At 42.0% G+C, this 15,991-nt stretch overlaps 1 protein-coding gene across 1 annotated transcript in view; it reads right to left on the reverse strand.

The window, feature by feature from the left end:
- Window positions 1–7,702: 7,702 nt before the first annotated feature.
- The window catches only part of FAM102B (family with sequence similarity 102 member B), an 84,278-nt gene continuing 75,989 nt past the window's right edge, over window positions 7,703–15,991 (reverse strand). Inside the window, exon 11 of the mRNA XM_035017891.1 lies at window positions 7,703–9,701. Coding sequence (XP_034873782.1) covers window positions 9,659–9,701 — 43 coding nt within the window. The 3' untranslated portion in view covers window positions 7,703–9,658. The remainder of the gene's footprint in view (window positions 9,702–15,991) is intronic.

The following is a 15,991-nucleotide window of genomic DNA, read 5'->3' on the forward strand; positions in this document are numbered from 1 at the left end:
AATGGACAAAAGCAATTAGAGACTTTATTGTTGTAAACCCAGCCAAAGCTGGGTTTGCTAGGGGAATTTTTAGCTCACTTCTGTGTCTACTGGGAGCAATAACTGCCTCGAGTTTAAGCACTAAGACGACTGCCTGGCCCAGAGTAATGTTCCTTGTAAGGTAGCTGTGTTAATCTTAGCAGTGTTAGATAAGGGCTCATCCTCTTATCTAGGCAGCCAGTTCTCACAGCAGGGCATGTTGCAGGTCTAGAAAGTGAACAGTCTTTTAAGGTTGGGACCGAACATCCAATACCTGATTAAGAAAAGTGGCAACCCTAGGGGCGCCTGGGTGGCTGTCGGGTTAAGTGTCTGCCTTCAGCTCAGGTCATGATCCCAAGGTCCTGGGATCGAGCCCCACATGGGGCCCCTTGCTCAGTGGGGAGCCTGCTTTGCCTGCCACTCCCCCTGCTTGTGCTCTGACAAAATCTTTAGGGTTGCTACTTTTTACAGTATCTTCTCTGCTTTATATACAAAATGAGTTGTGTAAAGTTCTAGCCAGATTTCAGGTGTCTCAGTGTGGGGACCTACTGAAATAAAGACGAGTCCTCTCCAGCCACTCTTTTAAAACAACTTGAGGGGCGCCTGGGTGGCTCAGTGGGTTAAGCGTCTGCCTTCAGCTCCAGTCATGATCCCAGGGTCCTGGGATGGAGCCCTGCATCAAGCTCTTCCCCCACCCCCCAGCTTATGCTCTCTCACTCTCAAATTTTAAAATATTTTGAGTAAGAACAGTGGGGAGAGGGAGAAGCAGGCCCCCCACCGAGCAGGGAGCCTGACATGGGGCTCGATCCTAGGACGCTGAGATCATGACCTGAGCTGAAGGCAGGCGCTTCACCGACTGAGCCACCCAGGTGTCCTCACTGTCCCTGTTCAACTTGCTCTCTGCTCTCCCTTCCCCTCCCAGTGCATTCCCCCACTCATGTAAAACCCACCCTCCAGAGGGCAGTGTTTGATGGCCACCTCCCCTTCATCCCTCCTTTATTTTCCAGCAGCTTCCTGTGAAAAGGGGACATGAGGGAATTTTAAAATTTTGAATCATGCTTTGCTATCAGTAGGTTTCTTTTTCCGCCATGCAGGCTGCATATTAGGCCCTTTCTGGGGGAGATGTTTAAAAGGAGCTTCCCTTTGCTTTCCTGTAGGGGAACTCCTGCCTGTGTATGTGTCCCTTATATGTTAGGTAAAACAAATTTCCTGTTATAAAACCAGTGCCAAATCCTGGTTTGAGAAGCCTTGGGGTGCAGAGACTGGTGAGCAACAGGAAGAAGTTGACAGCTCTGGCTGAAACTTGATATTAAGGTGTTTGATGGTGGTTTCTATCTTACCTCTAGTATCCCTCCCAAACCCAAAAGAACAACCCTACCAATTAAAAACTGTAAACTCGTTTTTCTATAATCTAAAAAAAATTGTAAAAGTAAACTTTAAAGATGAAGACAACTCAGAACTATGTAGACACTAAAGTAAGCTTTAAAATCTTTATGCTTTTTTCTTACTACCTGCTCCCGACACCATCTTTGGAAACTCCCTGCACCTCATTCAATGCTTTCTTTCTTTCTTTTTTTTTTTTTTTTAAAGATTTTATTTATTTATTTGAGAGAGAGAGAATGAGAGAGAGAGAGCACATGAGAGGGGGGAGGGTCAGAGGGAGAAGCAGGCTCCCTGCCGAGCAGGGAGCCCGATGCGGGACTCGATCCAGGGACTCCAGGATCATGACCTGAGCCGAAGGCAGTCGCTTAACCAACTGAGCCACCCAGGCGCCCCATTCAATGCTTTCTTGAAGACAGCAGCCCTGCCCACCATTCCTCAGAATTCCGAGGGATTAAAATGTCTATCTTCTGATACTATTTTATATAAATGGTATTGACTTTTTGATGCAGCTTCCTTTATCACTAGCAATGTATTTTATAAATTCATTTCCATCTATTTGCATTCATTTTAATGATCACTTTGCTTGGGGCACCTGGGTGGCTCAGTCATCAAGCGTCTGCCTTGGGCTCAGGTCATGATCCCAGGGTCCTGGGATCAAGCCCCATATTGGGCTCCCTGCTCAGTAGGGAGCCTGCTTCTCCCTCTCCTTCTGCCCCTCCCCCTTGCTTGTGCATCCTCTCTCAAATAATTTTAAAAATTAAAGTGATCACTTTTTTCTTAAGTTTATGTTAAAAAATGGCAGACTAAGTAAGGACAAAGTGTCCCTGAACTGTTTGTACCCCCTCCCATCTCACTCCTTAGAGACAACAAAGGTTCTTAGGTTCACAATAACTGGAACTACAAGTAGATTCCAGTTTTGCAAGAACCAGTGCCTTTTTCAGGGGGTGGATTGTTCCTTCTAGGAAAACCCTTGGAATGGACTGCAGGGTTTGTAAAGAAAGGCCTCAGCTTTTAAGATGGCTTTGCTCCAAGGAATTTCCCTGCACTGAATGGTAATGAAAAGTGTGGTGGCGTAGGAGAGGCAGTTCTTAAGAGGGAAAAATAGGGCCATAGCCCACCGCCAAGAGTAGGTGTGGAATGTGTGTTACCAGGTATTAGAACACCCCTGGCCCTTGGTCTGAACAAGAGTTTGCCTCCAACTGTTTCCATGGTCTAGAAGCTTCACGTCCTCACAGCACTGTGGCTTTAAGTTTGGTTTCCATGCCCTAGAGATGGCAGTGACTCTTCCACAGGTCCTCCCAACCCTTCCTCTGCTCAACTCTAGTCTCCTCACGCACATCACACCCTGCAGTTGAGCTCTCAGGGGTACTGCTCTCCACCCCAGGGGCTCAGTTCTGTCGCTGAGTATCAAGGACTAATTCCAAATGAAATTCCCTCAGCTAGATGCCAACAAAAGCACCTCGTTACACAGGGTCCTGTGTGTTAGCTGCTGACAGGAGGCCAGGGAGGAGCGTCGTGCAAGGTGGAATCTCGAGCCGTCCCTTCAAGGATGCCAGGTGGTTTAACTGGCTAACATGCTTGCTCGCGGTAGAGGATGCCCCTCTTCCAGGGATAACCCGCAATAGGGAACAGATAGGCGTTTTCCAGAGGTCTTGCAAAACAAGCTTGTAGGAGCCAGAGGTCATAAATTTGTAGGTAGATGTTTCACCTCTTTGCAACTAGTATTTGAAGACCACAGCATGCCATGCTTTTTATACAAATTGTTTGGAAGTCAGCCATCAATGCTCTGCCCATTTACCTATTGCGCCCTTCCTGTGCCGGTCACGTTTTGTGGACTCTTCTTCGCCTGCACTGTTGCCGTTCATCTCCTTTTCATTCTCATGTGACTCTGGCTGGAATTAGTCAAATTAAGCTCGGCATTTTATGGTCTTTCCCAGAAATGTCACATTGCTCCCTACTCCTGTGCCTTAGCCTTGACCCAGTCAGATTCTTTGCATTTGTTGAAGAGGCTCTGATACTCCGCTATCTTTGTCTAGCCTCATCCCTCTGGAAGCCATTTATCATGCTGACCACCCAGTCCTTTCTAGTAGGAATCCTCACAGAACAGAGCTGACAGTCTTATTAATTCCACATTAAAGGAAAACAGTTTACTTAAATAGGGTAAAAGTCTCTGATGCTTCCAAATCTTTTTTTGCAAGTATTTCAAATTATGTAAAATTAGTATTGAACAGAGGCACCAGGCAGGCTTAGTCATTAGAGCATGGGACTCTTGATCTGGGGGTTGTAAGTTCGAGCCCCATGTTCGGCAGAGAGTTTACTTAAAAAAAAATTAGTATTGAAAGTATTTTTCCTTTTGTCTTAATTCCATAGAATACTGGGAAAGAAGGGCAGACACAGGGTCACTTGGGAGAGAGTTGAACTGAATCACTGAAGTTAAATACCACAAGGTGGCACACTTTTCCCACTTAAAGGTAATTGTACTCTGCTTTGAGAACTCCCCGATACAAATAAGCAGCAAAATAACTTGAAGCTTTTTGCAATTATACTTGGAAATCACTGCTAAATGGTTTAAAGATCAGTTTAAGAGAAATGGTTGAGGAGAAATCTCTAGAAGTCAGGTGCATAGGAACTAATGTAATTCAGGCAGGAAGGTCTCTTGACATTTTATTTCCTTGTCATGTGGGGCCATATGGAATAGATGTCATCGACTCAGGGAATGTCCAAATGTAAGCCTTTTCTGTTTGCTTCCTAAAGTTTTGTTACATTTTGTGTGATGTGGGATGGATTAACTCCACCAAGTATTTCCTATCATGCAGACATAAAGATTTGTCCATACCAGGTATGTGATATGTAGGTACAGGAATGAAGGTGTAAAATGTGAGGGAGGAAGGAGAGAAAAACACTGGGTGTTGGGGAAAGGCTGGGCCTGGGAACTCCATGCCTGAGATGTGGGCAGGGGAGTATGAGGGCAGATCAGAGGCCTTGCTGGCTTCTGCTGTGATCTGGCACCGTGATCCCCATCCCACGGGGTCTTGCTGCTTAGCGCACATAATCTTTCCTCATCTGCATGGCAATCTGCAGAGAGAGAGATGTGTGTGCAAACCCACAGTGAACCCCATTGCTCTTTACATGGCTATTGTCATTTGAGTATCAGCAAAGGGAATGTGCTGGCGCTGTTCCCCTGTGAGGACCTAGTCGAAGGGAGGAATAGTCTGGACAGTGGTGGCACTGAGCATCATTTCCGTGAGGATCTTACCCTCTAATGGTGGCCTCTTTATTGACCATCTTCTAGGTGTCTAGCACTAGAATGTATGTATGTAGATGCTGCACAAAGGCCAATTTTGGCCCAATAGGAGTGCTTACTGTGGTATATTCCTAATAGTTCATGGGTTCTTGCTCATAACACAGAAGAGTCAGTGATAGTATTATCTCCATCCTTGATTAGAAACAGGTTCAGGGCGCCTGGGTGGCTCAGTTGGTTAAGCGACTGCCTTCGGCTCAGGTCGTGATCCTGGAGTCCCTGGATCGAGTACCGCATCGGGCTCCCTGCTCGGCAGGGAGTCTGCTTCTCCCTCTGACCCTCCTCCCTCTCATGCTGTCTCTCATTCTCTCTGTCTCAAATAAATAAATAAAATCTTAAAAAAAAGAAACAGGTTCAGAAGGGAGCCTGAGGGCGCCTGGGTGGCTCAGTTGGTTAAGCGACTGCCTTCGGCTCAGGTCATGATCCTGGAGTCCCAGGATCGAGTCCCGCATCGGGCTCCCTGCTCGGCAGGGAGTCTGCTTCTCCCTCTGACCCTCCTCCCTCTCATGCTCTCTCTCATTCTCTCTCTCTCAAATAAATAAATAAAATCTTTAAAAAAAAAAAAAAAAAAAAGAAGGGAGCCTGAATTCAGACTCAGGTCTGTCTTACTCTAGAGCCCATGCCCCACCCCCCGCCTCCCTCCACTGCAGGGTGAAGCTCAGAGTTCAAAAGAAGGGTCTTTCACTGGAGGATTCAAGTCTGTGCTACACCACCTGGTAATAAATGAGGGGAAACCGTCAGGGTGAAGTTATACTGATCCTTTTACTTCTGTTTTCTTACCTTGGCAAGAATCTGACCGATTTCTGACAGAATCTTAACGGACATTTTAAAGTATACACATTGTAAAGTTTAAGATGATTTTTATTGAACAGGTAAAAGATTCACCTTTACATTATTAGAAATACAATAAATTTTTTTGGGTAAAAACTTCCTGGATTTATAGTTGTACAGTCAAAGAAATATATAAGTATGAAGGTCATTTTCCAAGTATTAGAACAATACTAATGGAATCACTTCCATAACAATTTTTTTTCCATAAACATTTACATGATTACCCACAAGTTGTATCAACTTCCAGAATAAGATGTATTTCCAAAAAACAATCAAACAATATATCCTAAGTATTCCTCTGCATGGGATTTGGTCTATGAATATCAGCAAGAGAATTTTGTTATATATATAAGATGAACATAAACATTTGTAAGTGCAGACTATGTTGTTGTTGTAAATAAAAAATTTTGCCACTTTGTCATATAGGGAGTAGAGACCACCCACATGACTATTTAAAATATACTGTGTATATATTCTCTTATGAAAAATCATGTATCTAAGGTAATAAGGCCTTTATTTCCAGAGTAGTCTTTAAATTTATTTCATCCTTTATATTTTTAGACTTTATATTCTTAAACATCTCAGCTATTAAAATTATGCATAGTACCTAAGCCAACACAGAAAGGGGCATTAATAATTTCAATTACAGTACTTGAATATATTCACATGACGTACCATTTAAGAGAACTGACCAAGTATAATTTCTGAACTGTCCCAGTTAGACCTGTTGAAATAAAATGCAACCCCATCACATAAGCCCAGTCTCTTTTAAGCACTATTACATGATTATGTAAGTATTACGTAGCCTAACACTTCAGAGCACTTAAATATTTAATACTGTCAGCTTGAGTTTGCAAAGTGGTCTAGTTGGCGTGGCAATCCCAGTCTAAAATTACTTCTGAATGTCTTATGTTTTGGTTGGAGGTTAGCTGAAGATTTGTTTTCCTTCTAGTAACAAATGGGCTAAGTGGTGGACCTTGATGGCTCACAGTTTTCCCGCAAAAGCAAAACAAAATGCAAGAATCTAGTTTGGATATCATTTCTCTGATGGTATTTTCCTGGAATGGGATGGTGGGCTTTAGGATTCTTGGTCAAGACTTAGATTTTAAAGTACTAATCCACAACAGTTGCTGAATATGGAAGGCTTCCACACCTCAAAGGGGAGTCAACCATCAAAATGCAAACTGATGGCCCAGGGCTGCTCTGCCCGCTACCCGACATCCTCTCTGGTCTCAGTTACCAGCTCGAGTTGCAGGAAGTGGGCTTCGGACCGGCCTCTGTATTTCCCCCAAACAGGGTATTTAAGACTTCCTTATTTGACCACAAATAAATAGCTTTAATATACCATTAATCTTTCTCTAGCATAGGATTAGACAAAGACAATGTTATACATTTGCAAATTCTCCAAGACTGGGTGATTTGAAATTTGACTTTAAATAAAGACCAATTTATTAAGATCTAATTTTTCGAATCCAATTTTCTCAACTCCAAATGGAACCAAAAGTGCACTTGGTATTTAAAAAGCAACACTACATCAAAAACTAATGATGTACTGTATGGTGACTAGCATAACACAATAAAACAAATTTAAAAATTTAAAAAAATAAAAATTCCCAAATTAAAAAAAAAAGCAATTTTTAAAAATAGCTACATCGTTAAAATATAGCTACACAGTACATGCTCTAAGAAAAACCAGAAAAGCCAGGCAGACATTTAAACAAACTTTAACGAATATTTCCAGGGGACTGTAAATAAATGTGATTGCAAAGTATGCCCACCAATGCCACACAAAATAAAAGGAATCCAGACTTGTGCTGACTTTTCCCTCATCAGTGTTTCTATTAAAATGACTTCCTACTACGTAAATCAAGATGTATCTGGTGGTTGCTAAAATTATAGAGGGCATGATTTTTTTTTTTAAAGATTTTTTATTTATTTGAGACAGAGAGAATGAGAGAGACAGCACATGAGAGGGGGGGAGGGTCAGAGGGAGCCCGATGCGGGACTCGATCCAGGGACTCGATCCAGGGACTCCAGGATCATGACCTGAGCCGAAGGCAGTCGCTTAACCAACTGAACCACCCAGGTGCCCTAGAGGGCATGATTTTTATGCTTTTCAAGATCTCCACATTTTTAAAAAAATATTTCTATATCCTTTTAAATCCTGAGAGCCAGTCTTGTATAAAGGTATCAGGAGGCCGAGGGCAGGCAAGGATAAGATGGGCAATGCCTGGATTACAGGACCTTTTACATAGCTGAAGAATGTCCTCACTGAACTTCGCTTACAATTGATAGCTTTTATCATTTTCAAAATGGCAAAATTATTTGCAGAAGTGCCAATAAAAAATATAGCCTAGAAATATTTTGAAAATAGAAAAATATGTTCTTAAAACATGTCATAAATATCTGTAAACACTAGTTTCATATCTCTATTAAAAACTTTGACCCCCCCCCAATAATATATAATGGTGGATCAGCTCACTTTGTTACAGAGAGCAAGCAAGTCTTTACCACTTAAGCTAACGGTTTTCCTTGGTTAGACTAAAATGGTCAGGTCAATTTTTTTCCTTTGTCAAAATAAAATAACAAAAGTATTACTAATGACTCAAACTCTATCTCTCAACATTCAAAAGATTCTAAAATGGGGTTTCACCTTTTTAAAAATATCTATTTGCAATAGAACTGGGTTAATTTAGAATACCTAATCCTTGGAATGTTAAAAAAATCTAAAACCCTAACACGAACTACTCAGAATTTTTCCAAATCTCCACATTTGGACATTGAAATATTTTCTTAGTGTATTTTCCCCTGACTTTGCCAACACAAAAATACCTAGACGAAAGTTATTCTAACGTATCGTGTTTTTTCTGCACACGGTTTTGAATGTAAGGACTGGGAATTACTGGTTCTATAGAACCTGCATTTTTCTTCAGTGACTGAGTGACTCCAAGAACATTAAAACTTGTCATGTAAGACCAGAAAAACTTCCCACCTGATAAAAAGATGGTCTATCTGCTGAGCTTGTTAAACTGGATCCAGATCAGATATTCTTACTTTTAAAGCTATATTGGATTATGTTATAGTCTACTGTCTCAAAACAACTACTGTTACAGTAAAGGAAAAAACAGAGTATCCCATTGTGCGGAGTTTAAAATAGAAAACCACGAGTCCATGTCAGTAATGTCAAGCAGCTGTCCCCTGTCTTATCTGCCACCTCCTTGGAATAATTTTCAGTTTCAGATATAAGTCTGAACTTACACAGAAAAGGCCACTGTTTCTGACCATGCTACAATTTTCCTCCTGTTCTGAATTCTGACTCCTGAAACCAGCAGATATTATTCAGTTAGAACAGCTCTTAAGGTGCTTATGGGAGCTTAACCTATTAAATATTAAACTTACCATGAATCTCATCTATAGCGCTAGTAGAGTTCTGCAGCTCATCTAACATTAACTAGTAACAATACGTGTTGCAAAATAATGGCATTACACTCATTCACATATCTCAGACTTAAACACACTCCATTTGTGACGGATACGGTGAGAATTAAGCATTCTACACGTTTAAATTGTAGTATAACATTTTCCCCCAAACATGAACACCCAAACTTTATATCAATTACTTAATCAAGAAAAGTTACTAAGCAGTACAATACTGTAGGTAGGATAGCATCTGGGAGATTTCCTTAAGAGGTTATAACTATCTTGACAGAATTTATAGGGTCCAAATGATTCACTTACTACTGCCCAAACCTGCTGAGCACCTCTACTATAGGTTTTACACTTCAGTACGGAGCTGTACTCAGATGTATAGCGTTGCTTTCCCCACCTGGAGGTTCTGAAAGAAAAAGCAGGCTTTTCATTATCCTATGCAGTGACCGCGGAAGCCGTAACACGTGGCCCAGCACCTGGATGCTACAGTTCTGATGTTCCCTTTCGGGGGGTGGGACAGGATGGTGGTGGGTACTTTCCGAGAAGAAATCGGTGTTGGCTTTCCTCTTAATAGAGGAACGTGCTTCATTTGTAAAATATGTTCATTTTCTCCTAAGTGCTTGAATGAAGTACCTCGACAGCTTGACTGCCCACGTCTCAACCCCCCAGGGAAGCTTCAGTTCACCAGCTTGACTTCTAGCGTTTGATCACAACTTGTTCATAAGCTCCGGACCCCACCCTACAACAGGAGGGGGAAAAAAAAAACACTTCAAGATCTTGAGCTGTAATGCTTGAAACTGTTCTGGTTAACCTTGCCCTCAAAGAGATAGTGCATTAGGCATTTTCGGCTAGATTTGATTTCCACACGGTTTAAAGAGATCACAGATAGAAAATACTTGAAATATTAAATGTTTATCATCAATACGTTGGATTAGTCTAGTCACACTTATTCCTACAATAATCTAGTATTGTTCCTAAATCTTTAGCGTGTGGCAAGAAATCTTTTCTTGAAACCTGTTTACATGTAAATCCTAAAAATCAATCTCATCCAAGAGTATATACTGACTGGCAATTTATCCAGGCCTTGCAGTTAATGGGTGATTGTTTTTAGTGTGTGCTGTCTTAATGTACCTTTCTAGAAAGAATTCTTTTAGTCAACATGCCAATGTCTTCATTTTTTTTTTTTTTAAAGATTTCAAGTATTTATTTGAGAGAGAGAGAGAGAGAGAGATAGTGAGAGAGAGCAAGAGCAGGGGGAGGGGCAGAGGAAGAGGGAGAAGCAGACTCCCCGCTGAGCAGGGAGCCTGATATGGGGCTTGATGCCAGGACCCTGAGATCATGACCTGAACCGAAGGTGGACACTTAATTGACTGAGCCAACCAGGTGCCCCATGCCAATGTCTTTATATGTGGTCAGTAATGTAAATTATACCGGTGTAATACAGATTTAAAGTGAAGTGATTTTTTTAAAAAGATTTATTTATGAGAGAGAGTGTGTGAAAGCAGGGGGAAGGACAGATGGAGAGGGGGAGAGGGAGAAAGGGAAAGAGAGAAACAGACTTCCTGTTGAGTGTGGAGGCTCGGTCCCACAACCTTGAGATCATGACCTGAGCTGAAATCAAGAGTTGGACGTTTAACCGACTGAGCCACCCAGGTGCCCCTAAAGTGAAGTGATCTTGAAGAGGGGTTTATTTCTTCATTAGCTCAGTTTGGCATACTGCTGGTTGTCCCCCTAAATCTATCCTCTCCTTCTTCATGGTTCTGGCTACAGGCTGTACAGACTTCTCAGCTAGAGGCCACAGTTCCTAAACTCCTTTGTTGACAGGTGTTGGCATGTGACTTAGTTCCCCGCCCCACGGAACATGAATGGGGATGTGTCAACTCTGTCTCACTTGCTTAAAGAGAAATTGCTTGCTCTGGACTGGTAGCCATCCAAGTTTGACAACAGGTAAGGAAGATGGTGAAGGGCAAAATGGAGAGGCCTTGGGTCACCTTTTGAGGCAAAGCTGTCTCATCAGCCTGGCCACTCTATTTTTGGTTATCTTTATTAATAGCAGCTTAGCCTTTGCCCTGATATTCCAGGTACTGACTGACCTGTATTAATGAAATATGGACAATACTAAAAACTTAAAATTTGCAAGCCTTGTGACTAAAACAGGTATTTAAGCAACCACCGTGACTGGTCTCTTCCCACGTGGAATTTTAAGAGGAAATTCTAAAAAATGGGAGTAATGTACTGGTTACCAGCCTACTGTGGACTGAATTGGACCTTTCAGTTGACTGCTCAGAGGCTCCTGTTCTTACAGACTCATTCTGCAGAAGAAACAGGAACATTCAAAACACCAGTGAACATTCATTCACAGCTACAGACAATCAGAATTTGAAGGGACCTTGCTGAGCGCCGCCCCTGCACACTGGCTTTCAGAGGCCCTAAAATGGTTCTACTCTGGCAATGATGGAGTAACAGGAACCGGACTTTCCCTCCTGCTCTAAATAACTAGAACATTTTTACAGCACATGTAAAATAACAGTTTCATACACTGGACAACAGGCAGTACAGGACTGGTCCTGAGAGAAGGGAAATCAATGAAGAAAGCCCAAAGTGGTTTCCTTCAGGGTCCTTCCAGCCTGCACGGCAGGGAGAACCCCAACACAGCCAGGTGGTCTTTCTGAGTGCAGGGGTCACTCTTTCTGAGCTCAGGGAGGCTGGGGGCTAGAATCTGTAGGTGAGGAAAACAGAAGGAGGGGCAGGTAAAAATAATGGCTGGAGAATTTCCAAACTTGAGGAAAACTGTAAACCACAGGTCCAAGAAGCTCCATGAACCCCAAGCAGAATAAACACAAAGAAAAACACACCAAGGAACATCATAACCAAACTACTAAGAACCAGTGATAAAATCTTTAAAAATGGCCAGAGATGAAAGACAAATCACAGAGAGGAATAGAAACAAATGAAAGCACTTTCTGTCAGAAACTAAATGTCTCAAAGGCAAGCAAGGAGGTGCAACCCTGCAACCTCTGTAGGCATCCCTGAGCTGGTCAGGCTGTACCCACTAGGCCTCAAGGGGATTTCTGGGGGTGTTCCTCCCCAGGTCTCTATTGCTTGTTGCTCTGTTCTCTTCATTCTCATGGGTTCACTTTCTTAACTAGGTATGTATGGTTCTTGTGCCTCTTCAGTGCCTGAGTAAATGATTCTAGTTTCATCTTGTGCTGCCAGTTTCTCTCTCAGAATAGGTCTGATGCTAACACATTCGTCTGTCTTCATCACACCAACTAGTGACGGAGAGCCTACATATACAAGTATTATGCTGGGCACTTCACAATAACTCTGCAAGAGAGACCTTTAATTAGTGCATATTAAGTATTTGAGTGTTTACTGCATGCCAGATGTTGTTTTAGTCATTGACATGTCTTACCTCACTTAATTTAAGCCTTATAACTCTTACGAGGTGGGTTCCTTTATCATCACTATTTTGTAGGTAAGGAGACTGAGGCAGAGAGAAGTGGGGTGACTTACTGAAGACACACAGCTGATACTCGGTGGAGCTTGGGACTGAACCCAGGGAGCCCAACTCCAGAGCCTGTGTCGTTAACCCCAGCGATAAGTCTTTTTGGTGGCAAGTAAGAGATGTAATTTGTCAGGATTATAGCCAAGCTGGGTTATGATGGCTAAGCCAGGAATGGAATCCATATCTGACTGCATGGCCCATTCTCTTTTCATCATAATACACGATCTCTAACATTTCTCAGCCTTTCTGTGGCATGTGACATCTACTTCAACCCCTAATTATCACGTTAGGCTTTCATGCATTGGGTGATGATTCTTCTAACATTCATTTGGAAAGGGGGCGGGACTCAAAATTATGAATGCTTTTATATCCTAAGTTCTAGATTATCTCTCAAATAGAAATCATTTTTCCTTCCTTGGAATAACAACAATATATACAACCAGCATATACTGAGAGATGTCCATGTGTTAGGCACTGTGTTAAATACTTTACATTAGTTATCTAATTTAATCCTCAGTAAAATCCTGTGAGTTAGGTAATATTTATCACTCCCATTTTTCAGGTGAGGAAAATAAGCCTTACAGAGGTTAATAACATCAGTAAAGCAGATAGGGGTGGGAAGTCTGACTTGGACCCTGAGCAGTCTGAAATGAGAGTAGAGATAGCTTGTGTCTTTGAGCATTTCCTATTTTGGTTCCTTTTGGTTGGAACTGTATTGTTTGCGGTTCTTCTACCTAAATTGATAATTGCTAGAGCTTACTAAGTATATTATGTCATTTACTCTTTAAATCAATCCCATGATTACCCCCACTTTTCAACGGGGGTAACTAAAATTCCATTGAGATTAAAAGATTTACCAAGGCCCCAAAAGTGGTCTGGCTAGGATATGAACCCAAACTCTTTAACTCAAAAACACATGTTCTCTCGACGGTACTTATCATTGTCCTCACAGATGCCTCTCCTAGTCTCTCCTTGCTCCAATCTCCCCCCGACCCACCCAACCTGCTACAAATTATGGCTAGTTTTCTAAAATGCCCATCTGATAGATCACTTTCCTGCAAAGAATGATCAAACTGTACACATGATAAAAAAAAAGATAATAGACTCTTTGTTATGGTGATAGAGGCCATTTACAACCTGGCTTTGAGACTGCTGCCAACCTCATGTCCCACAGCTTCCTTCCCATGCCCCCTCTTCAGGAGTACCTGTTCGCTGGCAACTCCCTAAATAGGTCAGGTTATTCACAGGCCATCAAGGTATGATAGTTAGCTATCACAAATGTGTTTAGACTCAAAGAGACAGTAGTTTGAATCTTGGTTTTATCACTTATTAGTTTTAAGGCTTTGGGTAAATTTCTTTGACCTCTTTGTTTTCTCTTTTTAAAAACTAATGATAGTACTTTGTGAGTACTGAAAGAGATAATGTAAGAACTGAATGAAACACATATGTGCCTGGTACATAAATAAATGCTCAGCAAGTGTTATCTATAATTATCATATATTTACTATTATATAATGATATAATTATTATACCTACAAGTTCATTCTATTTGAACCTATTACCAGGAATATTTGTCTTCCTCATATCCACCTGTTAACCTCCATTTACCTCTTAATTCTCTCCAAGACTCTTTACAGGTGTCAACCTTCTAGGAGGTTTTCTCTGGTTGCAGACATCTATGCACATTTCCCTCCAAATTACACAATTCCCCCTATCTTTTTCTCTCAGTTTCCTCTACTTCTCTATATTAGAGTACTTACTATACTGCTATAAATTTTAGTTTCTCTATCTCACCTGCTACAAAGAGACAGAGAATAAGTATTTTAGGCTTCGTGGGCCATTGTGATCTCTACATACTACTCAACTCTGCTACTGGAGCATCAAAGCAGCCATAGGTAATACATAAATAGGTGCTGTTGTATTCCAATAAAATTATTTTTACAAAAATAGGCAGTGGGCCAACTTGGCTCACAGGCTGTAATTTGCCAACCCTAGGAACACAAGTTAGCTGAGGATGAGCTGGGTCTTTCTGCTTTGCATCCTTACCCATGACTTGGCCTAATAAATAGTTACTGAATTTAATGAATGGATAAGTCAGGGAGAGGTAATGAAAACTATAAATTGTGCTTACATCCTCTAAAATCCCCAGTTCAAATGAACTATTTCCTCATAGTCTCTTTGTATGTCCCTCTCTTACCTACCTATCACATCTGATTATAGGTATTTACTGTTATGCTTCGTATCTTTTGGACCCTGCGATGTGCTGGACACATAGGAGGTACTCAATAAGACTAGTACTGGTGGAACAAATGAATGAGACATTCTTTGAGGTTGTGAGCATTAGAGAATAAAATAACTGTCTCGGACCAAGGAGGGCTCCCTAACACAACTCTGACTTATCCTGGAACTCTACATAAATATTACGTGGAAATACTGAGTATCGGGGGTGCACATCAGGGCAGAGATCAGAATTCCTCAAGTGTTCTGAGCATCAGTGCTCATGACTATTTGCTGCAGGGCTGGGAATCTGAATGGTAAGTCTGGCAAAGAAAAGTGCCTTTTCGGGCGCCTGAGTGGCTCAGTCGTTAAGCGTCTGCCTTCGGCTCAGGTCATGATCCCAGGGTCCTGGGATTGAGTCCCACATCGGGCTCCTTGCTCGGCAGGAAGCCTGCTTCTCCCTCTCCCACTCCCCCTGCTTGTGTTCCTGCTCTCCCTATCTCTCTGTCTGTCAAATAAATAAATAAAAAAATCTTAAAAAAAAAAAAAAAAAAGAAAAGTGCCTTTTCTTCATCTGAATCTGAGTAACTCCCAAAATGATGTTTGGTTTTTCTGAGCTATTCTTAGTATGTAGGTTAGACTCTTGTAGGGTGGAGAAGAGGGGAGTACAAAAAAGGTTAATACTAAGTGTTTGCTGCTGAGTGGCTGTGTAACTGCTCACAACAGACAAGATCACTGACTGAAAGGTAATTCTGCTTTGCTCTTTCTAAAATATCAGGCTATGAACTTTTTTTTTTTTTTTAAGATTTTACTTACTTGTCAGAGAGAGAGCAAGAGAGGATGAGTACAAAAGCAGGGGGAGCAGCAGAGGGAGAGTGGGAAGCAGGCTCCCCGTGGAGCAGGGAGCCTCATGTGGGACTTGATCCCAGGACCCTGGGATCGTGACCCGAGCCGAAGGCAAATGCTTAACCAACTGAGCCACCCAGGCGCCCCCTAAGAACTCTTTTCTAAACATCCCTTTTCATTGCATCTTGCCCAATGCTCTTCTGGTCCTCTACTAATACATTCTAAAAACACACTTAAGAAAATCAACTAATAGGGGCGCCTGGGTGGCTCAGTCGTTAAGCGTCTGCCTTTGGCTCAGGTCACGATCTCAGGGTCCTGGGATCAAGCCCTGCATCGGGCTCCCTGCTCGGCGAGAAGCCTGCTTCTCCCTCTCCCACTCCCCCTGCTTGTGTTCCCTCTTTCGCTGTGTCTCTCTCTGTCAAATAAATAAAATCTTAAAAAAAAAAAAAATCAACAAA

Source organism: Mirounga leonina, unplaced genomic scaffold (assembly GCF_011800145.1).
Source record: "Mirounga leonina isolate KUSES-001 unplaced genomic scaffold, KU_Mleo_1.0 Mir_173, whole genome shotgun sequence".
Lineage (NCBI taxonomy): Eukaryota > Metazoa > Chordata > Mammalia > Carnivora > Phocidae > Mirounga > Mirounga leonina.